The sequence below is a fragment of the Antechinus flavipes genome, chromosome 5 (genome assembly GCF_016432865.1).
Source record: "Antechinus flavipes isolate AdamAnt ecotype Samford, QLD, Australia chromosome 5, AdamAnt_v2, whole genome shotgun sequence".
NCBI classification, from domain to species: Eukaryota; Metazoa; Chordata; class Mammalia; order Dasyuromorphia; family Dasyuridae; genus Antechinus; species Antechinus flavipes.
The window spans coordinates 163,699,404-163,723,236 of NC_067402.1; the positions used below are offsets into that span (position 1 = coordinate 163,699,404).

General features: G+C 35.8%; 2 protein-coding genes across 2 annotated transcripts in view; both read right to left on the minus strand.

The window, feature by feature from the left end:
- Positions 1-11,199, minus strand: part of SEC61A2 (SEC61 translocon subunit alpha 2) — a 37,094-nt gene extending 25,895 nt beyond the window's left edge. The window contains exons 1-2 of the mRNA XM_051961425.1: positions 11,065-11,199; positions 4,844-4,911 (exon numbers count right to left, since the gene is read on the minus strand). Coding sequence (XP_051817385.1) covers positions 4,844-4,911; positions 11,065-11,071 — 75 coding nt within the window. The 5' untranslated portion in view covers positions 11,072-11,199. The remainder of the gene's footprint in view (positions 1-4,843; positions 4,912-11,064) is intronic.
- Positions 11,200-16,868: 5,669 nt separating this feature from the next.
- DHTKD1 (dehydrogenase E1 and transketolase domain containing 1) overlaps positions 16,869-23,833 on the minus strand; it is a 65,667-nt gene continuing 58,702 nt past the window's right edge. The window contains exons 16-17 of the mRNA XM_051963031.1: positions 21,099-21,184; positions 16,869-19,275 (exon numbers count right to left, since the gene is read on the minus strand). Of these exons, the coding sequence (XP_051818991.1) occupies positions 19,174-19,275; positions 21,099-21,184 (188 nt within the window). The 3' untranslated portion in view covers positions 16,869-19,173. The remainder of the gene's footprint in view (positions 19,276-21,098; positions 21,185-23,833) is intronic.

The window sequence follows — 23,833 nt, forward strand, 5'->3', positions numbered from 1 at the left end:
ATACAATGAATGAATTGATATAAATTAGAAGTCTAAGTTTTCTAAGATATTTTAAACATACTTCAGATCTATAATTGAAGCAGCTTGGTGCATTGGATATATTGGACTTGGAGTCAGGAATATCTATGTTTAAAACCTATCTCAGAAATTCAATTTAAGTCAATTCTGAGCTACCTTCCTACCTTTCAGATGGTTTTATGAACATTTAACTTATATGCTATTGTTTGCTATCTTGGGGAGGTGGGAGATAAGAGAGAGACAAAGTCTCACAAAAATGAATGTTGAAAATTATCTTTACATGTATTTGGAAAAATAAAATAGTACTGAGAAAAAAAAAAAAAAGATCTGTCTCAGACATTTACTAGTTGTATGATCATGAGCAAATTACTTGCCCTTCCTAAACCCCAGTTTTTTCATCTGCAAAATAAGGAGGCTGAATTCAATCACCTCTAACACCCCTTTCTGCTCAAAACTCTTCACTTGATTTCATCAGAGGAATTCCTTCACTAACCCTCCATTGCCTCAGAAAGCTTAATGACTCATTAAATGTGACATGACAGCCAAAATATCTAATATGGCAATAGTCCTGGTCTCATCAGACCACATCTAGGATACTGTATTCAGTTTCAAACATCTCATTTTGACAAGGAAATTGACAAACAGACAATGTCCAGAGTAGACCAAGTAGGATAAAGAAAGGCACTGAAAGTATGTTATATGAGGACTGTCTGAAGGAACTAGGAATATTTAACCTAGAAATGAACCTTAAGACTGGAGGAGAGGCCAGAAGAAGGACATGAGTGCTGTCATCAAGTGATTGAAAGGTTATCACATTGAACATGGATTATACTTATTTGGCCCACCCATACATATATGGCAGAAGTAAGAGCAATGGGTGGAAGTTAGAAAAATTCAATTTAGACTTAATGTAATGAAACATTTCCTAACAGAATTATCCAGAAGCGGAATATGCTGCCTTGGGATGCAATAGAAATTTCTCACCCTTCCTGTCTTCAAACAAAAGCTGGATAAGTATGTTACAGAGGTAAAGGTTTAGAACAATTGGGTTGATAGCTGCTGAAGTCCTTTCCAAATTTGATTTCAACCTCTTTTTATGTTTTCTAAATGATTAAAACAATTGATGTAGCCTAAAAACTCTTCATCTTAAACACAAACCTATGATGAGCTTCATTTTTTTAGTAAGGCTAGTTCTCAGAATCAGATCCACAGTTGGATTACCAAATTAATCCTCGGAAAATTTTCAGTTTAGTAGGACTTGTCTAGGGCTGCTGATTCACTGACATAGTCTACAAGAGTTCAGAGTTTAACAAAATGCTCATGACAGACCTTTTTTGGCGGTAGATGTCCATCAACTACAGAATGGTTTAAAAAACTATGCTGTGTGAAAATTTCAATGTGGGGTAATAAAAGATAAATGAAATCAAAGAAGCAAAAGAACAAAAAAAATTAACTGATGCAATATAAAATAAATATAACCAAGATAGCAACATATAAATAGAGAAATAATAACTACACTATAAATGAAAATATCAATTTAAAAAGATGGAGGGGAAGATGGCAAAGTAGGTTGGTAGATTTCAAGCTTCCACAACAAAACAAATATATGCCTCAGGACAAATATAAGCAGGTGAAAAATCAAGAAGACTAAGGCCAGAACAGAAGTCCTCCAGATACAATCCAAGAAGATCTGCAGACCCTAGGTTGCTGATTAATCTGGTGCAAACATCTCCAGGCTAGCTCCACCCAAACATAAAGTGGGGATCCCTTGGGCTAGTCAGATGGGGCGGGAGCCTTAGCAAGAAGAACCACAGAGACTTTGGTCTGGGAAGACCGAGTGAACCTCAGTTGATTAGGAATGCCAGGCTCAGCTATATTGCTGAGACTCGAGCCCTGGGAGAGAAGGAACCAGCACCTGCTGAGTGCAGGCAGTGGGACAAGGAAGCTGCGAGCTGTGGATACTTGAAAGAGGGTGGAGCTCTTAGTTTGGGGTTCCTGATCAGAGCAAAGAGCTGAAGGGAAACTTGAGGCACTATTCCCCCCATCCCACGATTAGAGATGCTTACACTAATTAATACCTCTTCTTAAAAAAAAAAAAAAAATGAACCGATAAAGAAGAAAGAACCCCACCATTGAAACATATGAGAACAGGGAAGACCAGGGTTCATCTTCAGAGGAGGATACTTTAGTTAAAAAAAAAAAAGTTTTTACTCCAAAGAGTAACATAGAATGGCTCTCCACCCAAAGAGAATTTATAGAAGAACTCAAAAAAGAATTTAAAAATCAAATGAGAGACATTGAGGAAAAACTAAAATAAAAAAAATAAAAACCATCCAAGAAAAACAAAATTATGGGAAAAAATTAGCTAAGTAGAAAAGCAGGTACAGAGTCTCAAAGATGAAAATAATGCTTTGAAACTTAGAACCAGGCAAGGGGAAGCCAATGAAGCTATGAGGGACCAAGAAATAGCAAAACAGATCAGAAACAATGAGAAAATTGGAGCAGCTAGATGGTACAGTGGATAGAGCACCAGCTTTTAAGTCAAGAGGACCTGAGTTCAAATTTGACCTCAGACTCTTAACACTCCCTGTGTGACCCTGGGCAAGTCACTTAACTCCAATTGCTTCAGAAAAAAAAAAAAAGGCTGAAAAAATAGAACAAAATGTGAAACATCTTATAAGAAAAACAACAGATCCAGAGAACAGATCAAGAAGAAAAAAATATAAGAATTACTGGCCAGAAAGTTCTGACCAAAAAGAGAATCTGGACACCATAATGCATAATGCAGGAAATATTCCAAAAAAAAAAAAAAAAAGGTTCTAGAGTGATAGAACATGAGGAGAAAATAGAAATAGAAAAAACCCACTGAACACCACCTCAAAAAGACCCTTGTGGAAAATACACAGAAATATTATTGTCAAATTTCAAAACCTGCAGATCAAAGATAAAATTTTGCAAGAAATAAGAAAAAAAACAATTCAAATACATTTGAGCTACAATTAGAATTGTACAAGACTTAACAGCACCCACAATAAAGAACTACAGGTCTTAGAATCAATGATCAAAAGAACTTGGTCTGTGGCCAAAAAATATCATATCCAGCAAAATTCTATATCTATGTTTTTTGAATCTATAGATAGCTATAATTTTGAGTGGAAAAAATGGACATTCAACAAACTTGCAGATTTTCTAGATTTTCTATCAATTTAAATCCAAACAACAGAAAATTTGACATATAAGAGCCAATATCAAAAATCATTTTTAAGGAACTCAATATGGACAAACAGTTTAAACATGGACAGATTGTTTTTTTTTTTTTTCCCTGAGGGAGTTAGACTAGACTCTGTGATTCCTATAATCATAATCTATAGAATTTTTTTAATCTGATCACTGGGAGGATAATTTTTTCTTAACATATTTTATAGAAATGCTATTTGTTATTGTTTGCCAATTGTCTACTATGGCTCTTCAAGTTTAATAATCTTTCTGTTCACTTTAATTGATATTTCCAATCCTTCTGTGGAAGAGATCCCACTACACATTGAAATTAATAATGCCTTCCAAATGAGATATCCTGTTAGCCTGTTTATGAAACCAATTTAAAATAATTTAGATCAGAGTAGGAAAAACTTGCAAAATTATAGTAAAATAGTAAGATATTCCTATTTATATTTTCTTTAGTCCTTTAATTCTTTTTTTAAACAAATTATTGGGCAGTGAATCAAAAAAAATTTTTTTTTACCAAAGCTTAATTTTTCCTCACGCTTAAAAAGGGTCATTAATACAACATGAGATATTTTATCATTATTTGCATGAAGGAAACTAATGCCAATAGTCATCTAACTAAATAATGCTATAATTTAGGATCATTATATCCATTTTCTTTTCCAGTTAACATTAATGTTACTGCACCTACAACTTAACTGAAAATTTTCAAAGCTAAGTTTTCTAAACAAAATAATTACTGGAATATCAATACGTTGAAATCTTGAAAACATAGCAGACTTCATTACCTTAACCATCAATCTCAACTATTATAGCTTGAATACCAGATTGATAATCATGAATTTCTAAACTCCAGCTATTTTTACATGTAACCATTATTTTATGCCTTGTTAAAAAAAAGTTTACAGAACATTTCCTTGAGAAGACAAATAATTTACCAATTATTATTCATGGAAAACCAAAGTAGGATGAATAAACATTTATAGACTGGGTATAATGGTACATCCCTGTTATTGGGGAGGCTGAGGCTACTGGACAGGTTGAGAAATTCTGAGCTGCAGTGGGATAAGCTACTTAGGCAGTCACACAAAAAATCCATTACCAATATGGTGAGCTCCCAAGAACAGAGTACCTAAGGAGGGATGAACCACCACCAAAACCAATTTTCAATAGGATTGGTCCTGTAAATGGCTATTGCACTTCCAGACTGGGTGATACAGAGAGACCAGAAAAGAAAAAGTATAGGTATTTTAATAATTGTATATTGCCAAATGCTACATATTAACTGATAAATATACCAAGGAAAAAGGACTCATTTTGTTTTGTAAAAATTTTATAACTTTAAATAAAATTTAATAGTTTTTAAAATCATAAGATAATCTGCCTAGACTTATCCAAATTAGTCTACATTTCAACCTTTTTTTTCTACCTGAGTAGAACATGAACTGATAATTTTGGGAACAAGTATCATCAAGGTTAAATTAAACTAGGGCAAACAGTAGCACAAAATAGTAAGAAAAAAGGAATACTGACCAACAGCTTAAAAAATTGAGACAAGAAATACAAATATCCTCTACTGTAGCAAAGACATTATACTTACCTTTCTTTCAGGTTTCTGAATTTCTGGTAAAACTGCACAGAAGGGTTTTATAACTTCTAAAAATTTAACTGTTAAAAGAAAAGAATGACTCTATGAGTACATTAGTTTTTTTTTTTTATATTACAGTTTTACAATATCTTTCAGTGTTTTTTTAAAAATAGAAGTTATAGTTTTATACAAAATCAAATATGAGCATTCTCTAAATCCAAATGTCAAAGGTTTAATCTTTCACCAGCAGTTCATGATTATTTCCAACTTATAAATTAATGACTGAATTTGCTTTGAAGACAGCAAACAAAAGCCATCTGTCTTTTCTTTTGGCTTATCACTGAAACAAAATGTTAGATATTACTGTCATGGTCTGCAACACAACAAAAGCTTCTCTGTTCAATTGTCCCCAATATAAACGCAAAGATAAGGATTTAAAGATTAGAAGCAGAAAAAAAAGTTGTATAAGCAATTCCATGTTGCTTTTTTCTCATCTCATTTTGAAAATTGTATGAACTAACAGATCTTTGGAGAAGGGAGGAATTTATGACCAAAGAAGAACTAGATAATATTATGAAAGGCAAAATGGACAGCTTTAATTACACTAAATTGACCATTAAACAAAACCAATAGAAACAAGATTAAAAGGGAAGTGCAAAGCTAGGGAAAAAATCTTTACAGCTGATTCTGAAAAAGGTCTTATTTCTGAATATATATAAAGAACTATGTCAAATTTCTAAGAATACAAGTCATTCCTCACTTGATAAATGGTCAAAGGATAGGAACAGTTTTCAAATGACAAAATTAAAGCTATCTATAGTTATGTGAAAAAATGCTCTAAATCACTATTGATTATAGAGAAATGCAAATTAAAATAACTCTGAGATACTACCTCACAGCTCAGATTGGCTAAGATTACAGGAAAAGATAATTATAAATGTTGGAGGGGATGCGGGGAAAACTGGGACACTAATGCATTGTTAGTGGAATTGTGAAATGATCCAACCATTCTGGAGAGCAAGCTGGAACTATGCCAAAAGGACTATAAAATTGTGCATACCCTTTGAACATTGTCAGTGCCATTACTGAGTCTGTGTCCCAAGGAAATGTTAAAGGAGGGGAAAGAACCCATATGTACAAAAATGTTTGTAGCAGCTCTTTTTCTAGTAGCAAAGAACTGGAAAATGAGAATATTATTGTTCTATAAAAAATGATGAACAAGCTGATTTTAGAAAGGCCTGGAAAGATTTACATGAACTGATGCTGAGCAAAACAAGCAGAACCAGGAATACATTGTACACAATAACAGTAAGAATGTGTTATGATCAACTATGAAAGACGTGGTTCTCAGTGATTCAGTGATACAAAACAATTCCAATAGAATTTGGACAGAAAATGCCATTTGCATCCAGAAAAAAGAACTATGGAGAATGAATGTAAATCAACATATGCAATCTTTACTCTTTTTTAAAATTTTATCCTTTAATCTCTCCCAAAAACCTTTTGCTCTGATTTTTCTTTCCCAATATGATTTATGAAGTGATGTATATTACAATAAATAAATTTACTAAAGACAAACAAATAAATAGAGGTATGAAATCTGATGAAACAGTCCTAAACTTGGACAAAGATTTTTCCATTTATAAACTAAAGGCCCTGTGTGCATTTTATTTTGACTATTCTTAGGGAAAAGATAATTAAATGAAATTGGTTTTGTACAGTACTTTTAGGTATTATTGTTGCTTACAAATATAAGCATTAGCTAACGAAATGGACTCAACTTTCACCACAGCCAGAATTTAGCTTTATGGCATTTTGCAGTTTTTCTATAACTCATAAATAGGAATCAGAAATATTAGCTAATTACTTCTATAAGGACAGTTGAGAAATTATCAACACAACTAAGTTTAAGTAGCTTCCAAGTAATCATTTCCCCAATGCTATTAAAAGTTATTAATAATGCCCCATTCTTTTAAAATATTTTTGTTTCAATCTCTAACTAAAGATTTAAAGTCAGTACTTTTAAAGACAGTATTTTATATAGTTTGAAAGTATTTGTTTAGATATATCTTTTCTTTCAACAGAAAATTAGAAGGCTAAAAGATGTTCAGTAAAGCAGATTTTTAGAATTTTATTAAAATATATGCTGTTCTTATTTGATTTTTGATTTTCTTCCCGAGTTATTTTTACCTTCTGAATTCAACTCTCCCTGTGCAGTGGGAGAACTGTTCGGTTCTGCAAATATGTATTGTATCTAGGATATACTGCTACATATTTAACATATATAGGACTGCTTGCCATCTTGGGGGGGGGGAGGAGGAAGGGGAAAAAACGAAACATAAGTGATTGCAAGGGATAATGCTGTGTAAAAATTATCTGGCATGGATTCTGTCAATACAAAGTTATTATTAAATAAAAATATATATATATATATATATATATGTTGTTCTGCATAAATCTGTTTATGTCATCTATTATGCCCAGAACCATCCAACTCTTTTCTTTTTTCTATAAATCAAGTGCCAATACTTATTCTAGTCCCACCATCTCTCTCATCTGTGGTTTCCTCTCCTTTCTTGGAACTACTACTGCTAAGAAGTAGCTAAAGCACCGGACCTGGAGTCAAGAAGACTTGACTTCAAATCCATCTTCAGATAATTATTATTTCACTAAATGTCTGCCTGCTTCAGTTTTCTCATCTATTAGTATTATACCTATTTTCCAGGGTCATTGTGAGAATCAAATGAAATATCTATAATAGCACTCTGTAAAGCCTAAAGTGCTAGATGCTAGTAATTATTATTATTATTACTATTATTTCACAAACACCACTATCTTTCAGGATCTCTTCCTCTCATCACTTAAATTATAATAGGTTTCTAACTGATCTCCCAGATTCTAGGATTTCCTTTTTCCAATTCATCTTCTACTCTGCTGCCAAAATAATCTGTGTATGGTACTCTCCTGCTTAAAAGTCTTCTTCAAAGTGTTTCACAACTTGGTTCCAAAGTACTGTTCAGTCACATCTCAAGTTATACCCTTTTCTATAGTTTACTTGCAAGGACTATCCTGCTGTGCTTACTTCCATTCCTTCACCTTTGCTCCTTCCAGATCTGAATTAGAATTCCCACTCCTTTCCCACTCATGCCAAAATTGCTAGCTACTGATGTCCCTTCCTTCCTTCCCAGGTGATAGCTCCTTTCTAAAAATTCTGCTAGGAGTTTGGTTGTGAAAGGAAAGAAGGACAAAGGATATTTGTTTATAAGGTCATGTAAAATTTTATAAGATTTTCTCTCACTTGCCTTTATATTATAGTTATTGGGATACTTGTATTTCCATTATAAAAGGTCTTTGAGAAGAGAACCCTGTCATATCTCTTTCTGTATTTCTATTACTTAGTACTAAGCAGGCACTTAATAAATGTTTGTCGAACTGTTCTGTTACCCAAATGACCTTCACATAAACTATTTCTGCCTGCTTTAAAAAAATTCTTCTTTAGTTCAACTATTCCCCTACTTAAAAGGAAGTTTGAAAAGACAGGCTACGTAGTAACTAAATTCTATACTTTTCCCAGGGCCTAATACAGTGCTCTATACATAAAATATCTACAAAACACTTGTGATTGCAATACATTTTATATTTCAAAAGGTGATGCCAGATATTTGCAGCAATCAGATAACAGCAGTGGGAACAGAATGAAAATGTTTCTTTTAATTTGCAAGTGTAAGAAATAAGTAATTTTATTACTTTTCTTAAACTAATGGATAAAAATACATTAAAGTAACCCTGTCTGTGACATCACTTAATCCCAGCAAGCAAAGGAACCTTTTATCCCAACTTTATCAAAGATGTGTTTATTATATTGTTTACTGGTAATTTAAAATGCCAACCATGTAGTAAACATCCTCTCATCAAGTAACTTTTTAAAAATTGAAAACTCCATATATATCCTTAAATGCCTATACCCAAGCCTACCCGCATGCCGGTTCTAAGAGCTCTTGCAGCTTTGTCTTTTGCTTCTGCCTCTGCCTTCAGCCAGCACCAAGGTAAAAGTTGTAATGAATCTTTCTTGCCTCCGAGAGAGGGCTTCTGACTCTCCCAGAGTGCTCTGTGTGTGATCCAGAGTGCTCCTCTACACACACACACACACACACACACACACACACACTCTCTCCTCCCTCCTTCCACTTAACTTTCAACTCATCATTCTCTCAACTAAGCTAACATCCTACCTCTTCTGTCTCTTATAAATTCCTAGAAAAAGCTGTTGAACCACAACACTTTCTCCCAGGTTAGTTGACAAATATGATGGGTTTTCTCATTCCCTAATCTTTTAGACTTCACTGCAGCATTTGATTCTTCTGACCACTATCTTGAATATTCTCTTGTCTATGACTTTTGTAACTATGTTTTTTCACAGAACTTCTCCTTTGGCTGCTTTTTAAAAATTGAATTATTATCCCTAACTCACTCTTTTTGTATAGGTATAGCCCAGGGCTCTGATCTAGGCACTCTTCTCCCTACTTATCAATTCCCCGGGGATTCCCCTATTACATATATTCAGGAGACTCACAGACATACAGATGAATTAGAGTAGATAGATAGATAGATAGATAGATAGATAGATATTGCTAATTTTGCTTGTTTCTTTGTAACAAAGGAAGCCTCAGTGATAAAGATGGGATAACATAGAAGGGAACATAATGTAGAAGAAGCTATCAATGAATTTAAGAATTTATCTGTACAATTTACTAGAAGGGCTGACATTCCAAGGACTCTAAAACTGGGGAGTTCTAGAATTTTCTTTTCTCTATATATTTTTAAGTTATCTAAGGATAAATGAAGCAAAATTTTCTAAGTATGCTTAAACTAAAGAGGGGGAATGCTCAATCTCTGTTACAGTTATACAATTCTAAAATGTACAGAAATATATAAAACCTTAAGTAATAAGTATAATTTCCCCTCTCTGCTTTGGAACGTGTACTCTCAACACATTCCTTAGCTTATTTTGTATTTGCCATAAAACCATATTCTGTAATTAGGAATTAAATATGATTGGTCAATAGTTTTTTCACATAATTTTACAAGCCCAATCTTCAAATTTTATACCACTTAACTCATTGGTGGAGGACACAGTAAAGTCTCAGAGAAGAAAATGTTTGTTACCTAGGTATCATTTTGGGCTAGCATATAAATGTGAACCACGATAAATTTTTTTTAAAGTTTTCTTTTACACTGAAAAAAAAAATTGAGAATCTGTTCAGGAAACCACTCCATATGCCCATACTTTTTCCTTTTCACATATCCACATTATTTAGCATTTGTGTGTATCTCTGTAAAGCATAAATGCACATTCTCTCTACTGTCACATATTTAAAGGAATGTCCTTCTTCTGTCGTCCTTACATAGTTTACTTTGAAACTTATACGGAAAAACTGGTAAAGTTTGCGGTGGATATATCATTCAATCACTCATATGTCAGATATTTAGTGTTTGTGGTGCTTTTGGTTCTATGGGAGGCAAAAAGATATATAAAACATAGTACCTGAACTCAAGGAACTTATTAAACATTATGGCAACATTAAGTAAATACTGTCACTTTAGAAATAACTTCGTTGTGCTTCTTTCCCCAAGTCTGATTATCAGTAGCCTTAGGACATCATAAATAACTAGGGGAGCTTTTTACCCACTAATGTACCAACTGAGTGACCTGCTGCTAAGGAGCCGCAAGAAATAGTCAGAGACAGGAGGCTCCTACCAGGTTTCCTTTTCTTGGTACCTGAGCCCCAGCTGGGGCCTCTCGCCCCAATCACAGTGTCAGTGCCATAGGGCCCTCCCCCGGCTAGTGGCTGCCATCCTGCCCTCCAGCCCGAGGTCACCGCCGCCCCTCCGTGCTTCCCAGGTTGGCCCCTCCAGGTCTGGGCCTCTCGGCTGCCGACCTCGGACGAGGGCCCCTTTCCCAAGCCCCTGCCATCCGCCACCCTAATTCCCGGAGGGAGCGGGCACGGCCGCGGCCCTGGAGAGGTATCCTGCGCCGCTGGCACCGCCCGCCACGCCTCCCCAGTTCGTCCCGGCCCATAGCTACCGCAAGCTCAGGAGAACCTGGCGGCCGGCGTGGGGCCGGGGTCGGGCGACCGTGTCCCGTCGGGCGCAGGACCCTCCATTCCCGGCCCGGACACCTTTGAGTTGCGGACTTCGCTGCAAGGAGGCCCTCCCAAGGGGCCCGTACTTACTGCCCATGGTGGCGCCTGGGAGCACCCAGCGGAGAGCAGCGGCCTTACGGCGCTGCCTTCTTCCCCCGCTGGTCCCGCAGCTTCGGCCTCAGATCTTGACTCGCTCCGACCGGCCGAGACCCGCGCCGGCTCCACCCACTCGCCGCACCCCCCCGCAACCGATAGGCTGCATTTCGTCACATGACGGGCCTTACCTCCCTCCACCCCCGGACCCGCCCATTTTTAAAGGGGTAGGCTGGGATTGGCTCCGGGGGTCGCTGCGGCCGCCAGCGCTGCAGCTCCTGTTGTCTCTCTGATTGCCATGGTCACAGTCGGTAATTAGAAGAGTTTTCAGATCAACTCTCCTCTCGCGCCCCTCCTCCCACTTCTTCAGATCCGATATCTTCTCCTGCCAAATGGAGGCCGCGCACGTCCGGCTCTTTTTCATTAGATCTTAAAATGCCGCAGCGACCATCGTAGAAGAGTCGTAAATACACGGGCTCGCTTATTGACATCGTAATGACCAGGCAACTGTGGGACTGACTTCTTCACCAAGGAAGGGCCTGAACTCTTACCTCCACCCCCCCTCCCCTCCCTCGCCACCCCGCTCCTGCCTCCCGCAAAGGGTCAGAGGTTAAATACTGACATTGGATTTTTCTACGTTTTAAAAGTGTCTGAAAAGTTCTCTTTTTCTAAAGGCCAAAAAAAAAAAAAAAAAAAATACCCCGGGGATTTTGGAATCAGAATTTAACCTTTCAAGAGAACTAAAAAAGGGCTGCATCCCTGGATGGTTCTCTGACTTTCCCCCTATCCCAGTACTGACCCAGGGTGCCGCCGGGTAGAATCCGCTTCAGGGAATGGGGGCACAGACATAGAGTTTTTCGTGATAAAAAAGGCAGAGTTTTGGCAAAGTCATCCTTTTACAAATGTTTTGCCTGGCTATTTGTTGTTCATCTTCTTGAGCTGTTTATGGGGGTCTCCCTACAAAGCCCTTGCAAGGGAATGATAATCCTCATACTGGTACCCACCATTCCTGTAAGCCATTAAGCACGTATGAAGTGGCTGCTATTCGCCTTGCTACTGTTGTTGTTTGTCCTTCCTTCTGGAAGAGGACCATGACATCGAGAAGGTGATGCCCTGACAAGCAAGTGAATTGTATTTAAGTGAGGGAGGGCTGTCCAAGGTCACCTGTCTCACTTTCCGTTCAGAGCCATCTGGGTTCGGTGGCCAGATATAGATCAGGACGACTGGAGATGACTCTGAATGAAGGGGGAAACCTTGGCCTTTTAAATTTAAGGTCTTAAAAAGCCTTTTATGATTAAGGCTGCACCCTTTAAGTGATTAAGGCTAGGTAGCAATTAAGGCAAAAAATTTCCTCTTTCATCTATTCAAAAAAAAAAAAATCTAAATGAATAAATGAATCTAGATGGGGAAGACCCTTAAGGTGTCTGGCCAAAGCAAAAATGACCAAATGGGGCTTGACCTAGGATCTACTGGTAGCCAATTAGAATCAGATTGATTTTGGCTTAAGGCCTGGTCTTTAAGAAAGAAATCTAGACAGTAAATCCAAAGACATCTTGGGAGGGTTCATAGATGCAAAAGAGAAAAGATGCTTTTTTAGAGCATCTGAAGGATATAATAGGTATAATTACTCTATGTGGACAAAAAGACAAAAGAAGGGAATGAACACTATCCTAAGAGCGAACCAGAGATACAAAAAGAGACTCCAGGAGTCCATAATCTCATTGGGGAGGGGAGGGAGAGATAAATTCAAACAACTATGTTCAACAAATATGATACAGAAATAATAATGATTTCAGGCATTGGAATTAAGTGGCACTGGGAAAGGATTCTTGTAGAAGATGGAATTTTTGTTGATACTTGAAGGCCAGGAAGAAGAAAGGAGGACGAAGAGAATTTCAAGTGTGGAGGCCAGCCTGTGAAAATGCTTAAAGTAGGGTAATAGATTTTCTTGTGCAAGGAGGCAGTATCACTAGATTGCATAGTATGTATTAAGGGGCTGGATTTTAGTTAGGCAAGATATGAAAAAAAGTGTAAAGGTAGAAGGGACATGTTATAAAAGACTTGACTTTTTATAAATTTTTTATATGTCAGAGGATTTTATTTTGATTCTGAAAATAATAGATGACTAGAGTTTATTAATAGAAAGATGGCATGGTCAGACCTGGATCCAATTTTTCCCTATAGGATGGCTCCTTGCCATCCTTTAATGCTATAAGCCACTGCTGGCTATGAGATCCTCTTCCTGTACAATTCCTATTTATCCCTTAAAACCTATTCTAATTACCACTTTCTTCAGGAAACTTCCAGATCACCTTGAACCTCAAATAGCATTTTGCTGACACCATTCTATTGTACATGTTATATATTATTTTGTACCAAAATGATGTTTCACATTCTTCTACTGATTATAAGGTTCATAGAGACTTTGTCCTATCAAAATTTTATTATAAATAATAGCTCACATTTACATAAGAATTTAAGATTTGCAAAGTGCTTTGCATATATGATCTTATTTCATCTTCCTAATATCTGTATGAGATAAGTTATCTTTTTTTGATGAATATCCATAGTCATTGCATATAACTTTATTTTATATTTTTAAATTTTTTTTCTTTGTTAAAGCTTTTTATATTCTTTTTTTATTATAGCTTTTTATTAACAAAACATATGCATGGATAATTTTTCAACATTGACCCTTGAAAAAACTTCTGTTCCAACTTTTCCCCTCCTTCCTTCCACCCCATCCCCAGATAGCAGGTAGTCCCATACATGTTAAATATGTTAAAGTATATGTTGAATATAATACATGTATACATATTTATACAGTAGTCTTGCTATACAAGAAAAATAGGATTTAGAAAGAAGGTAAAAATAACCTGGGAAGAAAAACAAAAATGCAAGCAAACAATAACAGAAAGAGTGTAAATGCTATGTTGTGATCCACACTCATTTCCCAGTGTTCTTTTGCTGAGTGTAGTTGGTTGGTGCAGTTATCTTCATGGGGAAACTGAGGGGTCAAAGAAGTTAAGTAATTTGTCCAGGATCACAAATGACTAGTCATTTATCTGAGGCTGAATGTGTATCTAGATCTTCCAGACTCTTTCAGGTTGTACACACAAGAGACAGTTATATGTGTGTTGAATTAATCAGACCAAGTTCCAGGAGAAAAGAAGAGTCCTATGAAATTGTGCATATCCATTGATACAGTGGTGTCTAGAGGTTTCTCTACTGGGTCTGTATCTCAAAGAGATCATAAAAAAGAAAAAGGACCCACATTTGCTAAAATGTTTGTAGCAGCCCTTTTTGTAAGGACAAGGAACTGGAAACTGATGCCCCTCGATTAGGGAACGGCTGAATAAATTATGATACATGAGTGTAATGGAATATTATTGTTCTATAAGAAACAATCAGCAGGATGATTTCAGAAAGGCCTGGAAGGACTTACATGAACTGATGCTGAGTAGAGTAGAACCAAAAAAACATTGTACACAGCAACAAGATTATGTTATGATCAACTCCAATCATCTTGGATATTTTCAACAATGAGGTGATTCAGGCCAGTTCCAACTGACTTGTGATGGAGAGAGCCATCTGATCCAGAAAGAGACTTGTGGGAACTGAATATGAATCACAACATAGTATTTTCACCTTTTTTATTATTGTTTGCTCGCTTTATTTTTCTTATTTTTTACCTTTTTGATCTGATTTTTCTTATGCAGCATGATAAACAAAACAAAAAAAGTGTACATGTTTAACCTATATTGAATTACTTGTTTTGTGGGGGAGTGAGGCAGTGGAAAGGGAGAGAGAAAAATTTGGAACAGATTTTTGCAAGAATAAATGTTGAAACCTATCTTTGCATAGATTTTGAAAATAAGAATCTATTCTTAAAAAAATTAAAAAAATAAAGAAAAAGAGCCCTTTTCTCAGACAGCATAGCTCCCAGACTATGACTGCACGGGAGAAACTCCTGTGAAGAGGAGCCTTCACTCTTTGCTAGTAACCCCAACTTGAGTCCTGTTACTTTGATGAGAGAGAAGTATCAGACAGAACAGAACAACATAGAGAAGCACAAGGTTAATAAAGTTTTTTGTTTTTTTGTTTTTTTTTCCCCTGAATCATATTCTCAATACCTTGGGAAAGTAGCCTAGACTCGAAGCTGCAGACAGATTCTAAAACACTGAATTCTTTTTTGTGAATCACCAATCACCATACAAAATTATTTGGTTTGTCTTCAGCAAACCAACTGAATCATATTCATTTCAACTAGAACAACACCGAAAAAACTGTTCTTGTTTATTCTTCATTTTCAAAGAGGACCAATGACATCATGATATTGGAATAAATATCCCAATGATGGATGATGTCTTGCGAGTGGATTTATTGGATTTAAGTAAGGTAGAGTTGCACAGTTGTCAGCCTTATTCTTTCTTCCCGAGTCATTGATGTCCAATGGCAGAATATAAGTCAAGGTCACTGGCAATGGCCCAGAATGCAGTGAATGATCTTGGTATCTTTGCTGTCTGACCAAGCTCTTAAGTACTACTCAACACCTGTTTTAGCCATCTTCATGGCCATTGGAACAAATAAATGATTCTCATCTGTCCAGTTCCACCAGGGAAGTCTTCACTTTGTTTGGAGTAGACATTGATTTAACTCATTGAAAGGTTTAAAGTCATTAAGTTACTTTCTCAGATAGTTTTACTGGGGTGTGGTCAATAGGAATTCTATAGTTTCTTTGAGTCACAAGTGAGAGTTGGATAATAGGTGGACACAAAAATAGATGAATTAAACCTAAAAAAAGGTTGAACTCAGCCCTCACAACAAAGGTACTAGTCCACTCTAAACAACCCACACATTTTAGATCTGAACATTTCTTTCAAGTATAATAGGCACTTTAGCATTATTTTTTCATTGGATTTAAGAATACCAAGCACAACCCTCAGAACAGAGTAGATGTTTAATGAAAATAGCAGCTGATGACTTGAAATAGCTTTATAAAGCTACTAAGAAGATCCCCAGCTAGATCTGTTTAATTTAGCTAAAGGCATACATTTCACCATATCTCTGAAAGCTATTTATCTAAAGTATTTCATTATTGAAAAGGGAATTATAAGAACTTCAAATTTCCCATCAATACACATCCTAATCATCACTAACAATATTTATGGAAATGGGCTAAAACCTAAAATAATATTACTGGTCGATAACAGAAAAATAGATTTAAAAAGACTTAATTTGCTATCAAATGCAAAGTACCTTGAAAAAGAGATGTTCTTATATAATTGAGGATTATATTGGGGAGCAAAGAAAAGACAAAAAAGCAAATGGTTCCAGATAGCTTAGGGAATATTTAGGAGATGATTGTGCTCATTATTTTAAAAATTTTAGAAGTCCTTACACAAATATTTATGATGCCATCCCAGAGAAAGAACTGATGGAGTCTGAATATAGAGTAGAGCATACTTTTAAAACTTTACTTTTCTGGGAGGGTTTTTTGGTCTGATTTTTTTCCCATGGCATGAAAACATATAGAAATATGTTTTGCATTACTTTACATTTAATGTTTATCAAATTGCCTGCCCTTCTCAAGGAAGAAAAGGGGTGAGGAAATTTAGGATTCAAAATTTTAAAAAACCAAATGCTAAAAATTGTTTTTACATGTAATTGAAAAAATAATAAAATATAGTTAGTCTAAAAATATTCATGAGAGATTTTTAGGTATCCTTGTTGTGACTGAAAACAAGGTCAACATCTTAAGTAAAAGATGTAATTTCATTCAAACTTAAGAATTCTCACAGTTGTGAACTCAAGATTTTTTTTTTATTCACTGAACAAAATGGTTTTAGTAAACAACTTTACATGATTAAATTTTGCAATTCAAACAGTTCTTTTATGATTTTTTCCCCAAACCTCAAGAGGCTAACTGTAAACCAATTTTAATGCTTTTTGACAAATTTGAATTTTCCTTCAACACATACATAGATACAATAAGGAATGCATGAGATAGCTTATTTTAAGCATTTTAGAATTATCTTAAAATTCTTCACATACCTAGAAGGAAAATGAAATAAATGCTTAATTAAAAAGAAATCTATTTTATTTGAAACTCTTTAGACATTTCTTTCTTGCATGGATATCCAAAATATAACTGGAAACGAGCAAGGTCAAGATGACAAAAGAAAAAGTGAGTTTTTATGTTTCACAGTTGAACTTATAGAGGACTGAAATGAAGAGGGATTGATTAATTTATAAAACTGAAAATTGGGAAAGCTGCTTAATTAAAGTGGCTTAATTTGATCATATTTATAGGTTAAATAAGCATTCCATTTTGCTCAAAAACTGCAGAGGTTTGACAAGATTAGATGGTGTTATAGCTCTAATTTTCTCCAGTTAAAATTGGAGCTCAGTAATAACAAGTCTCACCTTACAATGACCTTTGAAATTTTAGCAATTTATAACTGGCACAATTATGTCTTTACACAGAGAAGGAACATTAAGGAGTAAATGAAAAAAAGGAAATCTGTACTACAATTGTATATAAGATTATATATTAGATCAATACATACACTTATTGGATGTTGCAAATAATAGTTAATGATAAACCTGTAGCCAAAGCAGGAAAATCTAAGCATAATTTACCTATACCTATTATGTGCCAAAAAGTAAGAAAAAAAAGGATGTATGGAATAGGTTCATTTCATCTTTCTAATACCTCTGGGGTGCCTGGTTAACAGTAATGAAAGTACAGGTATTCAGGAGCAGTGAAAACTTCTATTATGAAATGGGTTTGTAATTGGTTCAGCAGCATTGGACTGAACCTTAGTTAATCCTCTAGTACAACATATCATTTCAGAATTCTTCAGAGGACAATGACTTCTAATAGTCCCTGAGAGTCGTGGATCCCGAAGCTTCCTCTATCAAAGAATATAGTACTTCTAAAACACCCTATCCAAATAGCCACTATTCCTTCATGAACGGCTCCTAAAGATAATTTAGTCAGAGCACTGATACCCTCTTAATAGTTCTCCAAATATTACAGTTATTCTTTATAAAAGCAATCTGAAAGAGAAATGCTCTGATAAGAGGCTACAGGTCATTTACTTCAAAGCACCTAAATCATCCATCTGAAAAGCAATATTATTGTAGTTTACATATCACAAACCCTTTAATTTAAAAGGATAACTATAACTGGACAAATAAAGCACCCCAATCTTTAAGAATGTAAATTAGGACCAACCCAGCTTTTCTGAAGCACTTGTATGAAACATTTTTTAAAATAGCTTTAACAGAAACATCCCAGATTCTACGGCATACTGGAGTCCAAAGCTATTGGTAGTTGTCAGAAGGATTATGGGAAGAAAAAAAAAAGGCAAAAAGCAATGAAACCTAGCTAGGCCTACAATAAACAAGTGAAATGGAGAATCCAGATAATATATAACTATGACTCAAGCACAAAAATATTTTGTTTGTAATATCTAGAAAACTGTAGAGGCAGCTTGGTGTAAAGGACAGTGTGTTAGCCTTGCTATCAGGTACACTGGATTTCAAATGCTGTCTCTAAAGCTTACTGGCTATGGTTTTGATCAGGTCACTTAACCAGAATATAAATTTCTAGTCATGTGTCCCAAAAGATTTGGTGCCATTTTAAGTTATTAAAAAATTAATAGTTTAAGGTCTTAAAGCTTAAAATTGCACTTAAACTTTGAGGATATCCTATATATCTCAAGTAACTCCCCAGGATTTCTCTATTAAGTCACATACTGGAATACTGATGAAATCACAGATCCTATGCACATTCATGCTCAGAAAATTAGGATAAAAGTAGTTTGGGGGACAATCGGGGAGAGAAGGTCTTGATTCTCAACTTTGCTTGAGTATATCCCAAACCAAAATAGATACTCACTGTAAACAAATTAAGTACTCAAAAAAAAATTCACATGCAAACATATCCATCCTGTTTTCTCTGTTGACAATCATCTGCCCTTGTAAGGTCCCACTTGTGAGAAAATGACAGTCTGGAAGCTGGAACTTGAATTAGGAAAAAGAGACCCTTCTTTTTAAGGCAGTTTCTAAAAGGAAGTCGCATTTCTTCGGAAAAAGGCCTCAAGCAAAGGTCTTGGTGAGGATTTCTTCCTGCTGCTGCAGGTGTATTGTTCCAATTCCTACAGCTGGTGCTGGTAAAGGAGGCCGGCTCACCAGACGGAGCTGTGATTAGAGTGGGGAAAAAAGTATATTTTAGATTGATTTGTTTTATTTTAGATCAATGTCATTAATACTAGCACAGGCTAGAAGGGACCTCACAGGCCACTTATGTCCAGGCCCTTCATTTCTGAAATCCAAGGATTAGTGGCAAACCCAAAGGCACCCAAAGGAGAAGAGTCATAGGCAGGATTTGAATCCAGGTCCTGAATATTGGTCTGAGTCAATATTCTTATTCTACTTGTTCTCACTTGTTTATCCTTAAATTGTACTCATTCATTCACATTACATAATAATCATAATAACAACAATAGCTAACATTTATATAGTGCTTACTATGTGCCAGGTACTGTGCCAAGCATCTTCACAACAGTGCTGAGGGTTCATGCTATTACTAATGCTCATTTTACAATGCGGAACCTGTGACCAACAGAAGATACGTGATTTATCCAAGTTCACATAGCTAATAGATGTCTGATGATGGATTTTAACTCTCAGGTCTCTCTGACTCCAGGCCCAACACTCCCTCCCCTGTGCCACTTAGCTACTAGATGTATGGGCATCTACCCATCTATGTATCTGTGTGTGCATGTGAGTGTGTGTGTATGTACAGGTATTTGCGTGTGTATGTATTAATATCTAAGTTCAAATCTGGATACACACACACACACACACACACACACATATATATATACTTTGTGTGTGTATATGTTTTGAGTCTGATTTAAGTTTGGTTCTCTTTAAATTTCACTTCGGGGCAGTTAAATGATACAAGGGATAGAGCACTAGCCCTAGAATCAGAAGGACCTGAGTTCAAATCTGGCCTAAGATACTTAACACTTCCTACCTGTGTGAACCTGGACAAGTCACTTGATCCCAATTGCTTCACCGAAAAATAAATTTCACTTAAAAATACATGTGTACCTACCAAGCTAGAAACCCTTTAATAATTAGTATTAGTTATAATTATTCTATAATTACCATACTATATATATACTATACCACATATGTAGTATATACTATATTTGCAAATATAGTATATACTATGCTATAATTATATAGTAATAATTTATCAGAACAGAATGAAGAACATAATTTTTTAAATTTCTAATTTCCCTCAGAATAGATAGACAGATGGACGGATAGATAGATAGATAGATAGGCAGGCAGTTTGGTCTTAGACATGTACTAATCTTAAAACCAGCCCTTGAGGAGTAAATGTTGTTGGTTTCCCCATTTCCCTGCTGTTAAACTATAGAAGTTAAGCACAGTTTATAATATAGATTCTGTCATTCAGTTCATCTAGATCACCTTGCTCCCATAGTGCTCAGGAACCCTATTTCTGGGTCAAGAAATCCTGACCAATCACACAATAGAGGCAGCAGAGATTTTACTGACACGTTGCCAATATATACACATAAATAGCTTGATAAATGACTCTATAGTCCTCTAGTTTGAAAGAAGGATTAGCCTGTGTGAAATTTTTTTGGAGGATCAGCCCTGTGATTTTGTTGGCAAAGGGAATTTCTAGGGAGAAAACTCCCAACACCACCACAGACTGGCCCCTGCTCTGCAACTTGGGAGAACTGCCAGAAGCACTGAAAGATAAATACTTTGTTTAGCACCACACAGGCCAGAATGTGTCAGGAATAGGAGTTCTAGCCAGATCTTTCTAACTCCAAGGTCAGCTATCTTTAATGCCAGTTTGCTTCTTGGAATTTGTAAATATACATATTAAGAAACAGTTTAAATGGTGTGCAATGATTAAATTTATTTCTAAATACTCTAGAAATACAGAGCAAAAAAAAAGCAAAATTCAAAGGCCTTACCTTGCAGGCTAATTGTTTTTCAAATCTTGGGGAGATAAAAAGCCAGGGACCCATATTTTGTGGCTCTTCTTGGCTCCAAATAAAATCTGCAGGGGAAAGAGCTTCCCATCAATTCATCATGTCCACAAACATGCATCCGTTTCCAAAATGATACGCTATTGCTTGTGTGACCCTGAAAAGTTAGCTGCGGTCCTTATTATATAGTGCAATAGGACCACAGAAAAATCTCAGTTAATTGGAACTGCCAAGCTCTTTCTTGACAAGTTTCTTGGATTGCTGAGTACTTATTTAATCACCAATACTTATTTTAATCATTTTTAATGGAAATCTTTATAAAATATTATCCACTTTTTAAAGAGGTTGGACTGGACATCACTGCTCATCTTTTGTTGGCTCATTACAAACGTCATTGCAAATAATGCCCTCAATGGTTGTGAAGGACTATTGTTCCCATTCTTAAGTGGTCTCAGATTCTTGAGTTTGGCATTTTAGATATATAGCTAGATGGAAGCTTCTGAGCCATTTAGTCCTTATTCCTCACTTTACAAAGGAATTAAGGCCCTGAAAAGACCAGTAATTTACTTGCCCAACAAGATCCCAGAAGCAGGCAATAAAAAATAAACACAGCTCAACTTTTGCCTAAGTTGGTGCTCTTTCTATTACAGCAACGCTTTTTGAATTGTTTTTCTCTCTGTGTATTATGTGTCTCTATGTGTGTAGATGTCTCTTTGTGTCTGTCTCTGTGTCCCTTTCTGTCTCTTCTCTTTATCAACCTGTAAGACACAGCTTCTCACTGCAGCTTGAAACAAGCTCTTTCCCCATTTCTGAGGATCTAGATACTGGATAGTACAACTAATTAGAATTGCATAAAGAGAAAAGAGAATTGAGGAAGGGAACAAGGATCTCTCTAAAAAGTAAAATTCATGTACTTTGTGATATCTCTTTTGGTTGTTTCATGGCCATTTTTTAGAAACTTTTTTTTTTTGGCTATATTGAATTCATTTATTAACCATGGGGAAGATAATATGCCAGGCACTGAAGATACAAAACAACTCCTGCTGCAGTTATCTGCCCTCAAAGAACAACATTCTATTAGAGGATTCAATATAAAAACCAGTAAATAAATGCAAATTTATTTGAGAAGGGAAAGAACACCAACATCTTAGTCAGAGGGTAGAGAGGTTTGAGTGGGTCAGGAAAGGTTTTCTGAAGGAGGTAATTCCTAAAAAGAACCTTGAAAAAGCTAAAGATTTAAGAAGGAGGAAGAGGGAATACATTTTAGTTACATTGGATAACCTATGAAAAAGCAAGAAGCAGGAGGAGGAACACCAAGTCAAGGCACAGAAAAAGGCCAGATAGGCCAGAGCCCACAGTGTGTATAGTGGAATAGTAGGAAATAAGTTGTAAAGTTAAGATGAAACAGAACTTTAAATATTCTGCACATGATAATTATGGGAATATGTATAGAAGAATTGCACATGTTTAACATATTGGATTACTAGGGAAGGAGGTGGGGAAAAGAGGGAGAAAAAATTTGGAACATAAGGTTTTTGCAAGGGTGAACGTTGAGAACTATCTTTACATATATTTTGAAAATAAAAAGCCATTATTTTAAGAAAAATAAAGATTCTGCAGAGCTTTAAAGGCTAAGCTGATGAATTTAATTATAGAGGCAAGAGAAAATAATTGAAGATGCTAGAGCAGAGAACTGACATGTGCTTTAGGAAGATGCTCTGGTGGATGGGTGAAGAATGTTCTGAAAGGTTACTGCCATAATCCTGAGTAGAGATGTGTGAGGGGGATTGAGGAGCATTTAAAACAGGCAGATAGTGGTGTGATTAGACAGGAGAGACTAATTATGGGAGAGGAGTCAAGAATCATTTAAAGAATGAATCAACAGAAAATTATTTAGTACTTACTATGTATCAGGCACCATGCTAGGAGCTAAAAATAACTCCAAGGTTGTTAGCTGGAGTAGCTGGAAGGATGATTGTTCCCTTAAATAGAAATAAGGATGTTTGGAAGGACGGATTTAGATGGAAAGATGAATTTTAAGCATGTTAACTTTGAGCTATGTTTGAGAAGTCTGGGCAAAGATGACATTTAGGATTAGATTTTAGAAATACAATTAATGCTAGGTATATAAATTTGGGAATATTTCTCTAGATGATAATTGAAATGATAGAAGTTAAGGATCACCAAAAGAGAATGAAGGAAGCAAGAAGGAGGCCCACAAAAAGCTTTGAAGGGACACTCATGATTAGAAGGACAGCATAGAAAAGGAAATTGAGCAATAGGTTCAGATAAGTAGGAGAACAATCAGATGAGAGCAGTATCTTGAAAGCTGAGGAAGAAAAGTATCCAAGAGGTAGTCAATAGTGTAAAATACTTTAGAGAAGTCATCCAGAATGGAGGACTTACCTGTCTTTTTCTAGGAAATTGATTGTGTAAGGGAGTAAAGTGATAGGGCTAATACAAATAGTACGGTATTTGGATAGAGGGTTAGTCTTAGAGTCAGGAACATCTAGATTAAAGTACTACTTCTGGACCAGTAATGAGAGTCTAGATAAGTCATTTCACCTCTTAGTGTCTGGCCCAATGTTCTAAAATTCAAATTGCAAGAGTTGCTGATATGTGCTTTTAGGGTTCTTTCATTGGCAGTTCCATACACAATAACATTTTGGGTCCAGACCAAAAAAAAGGAAAAATGGATGATAGTTTGAAGGGATAGTGTG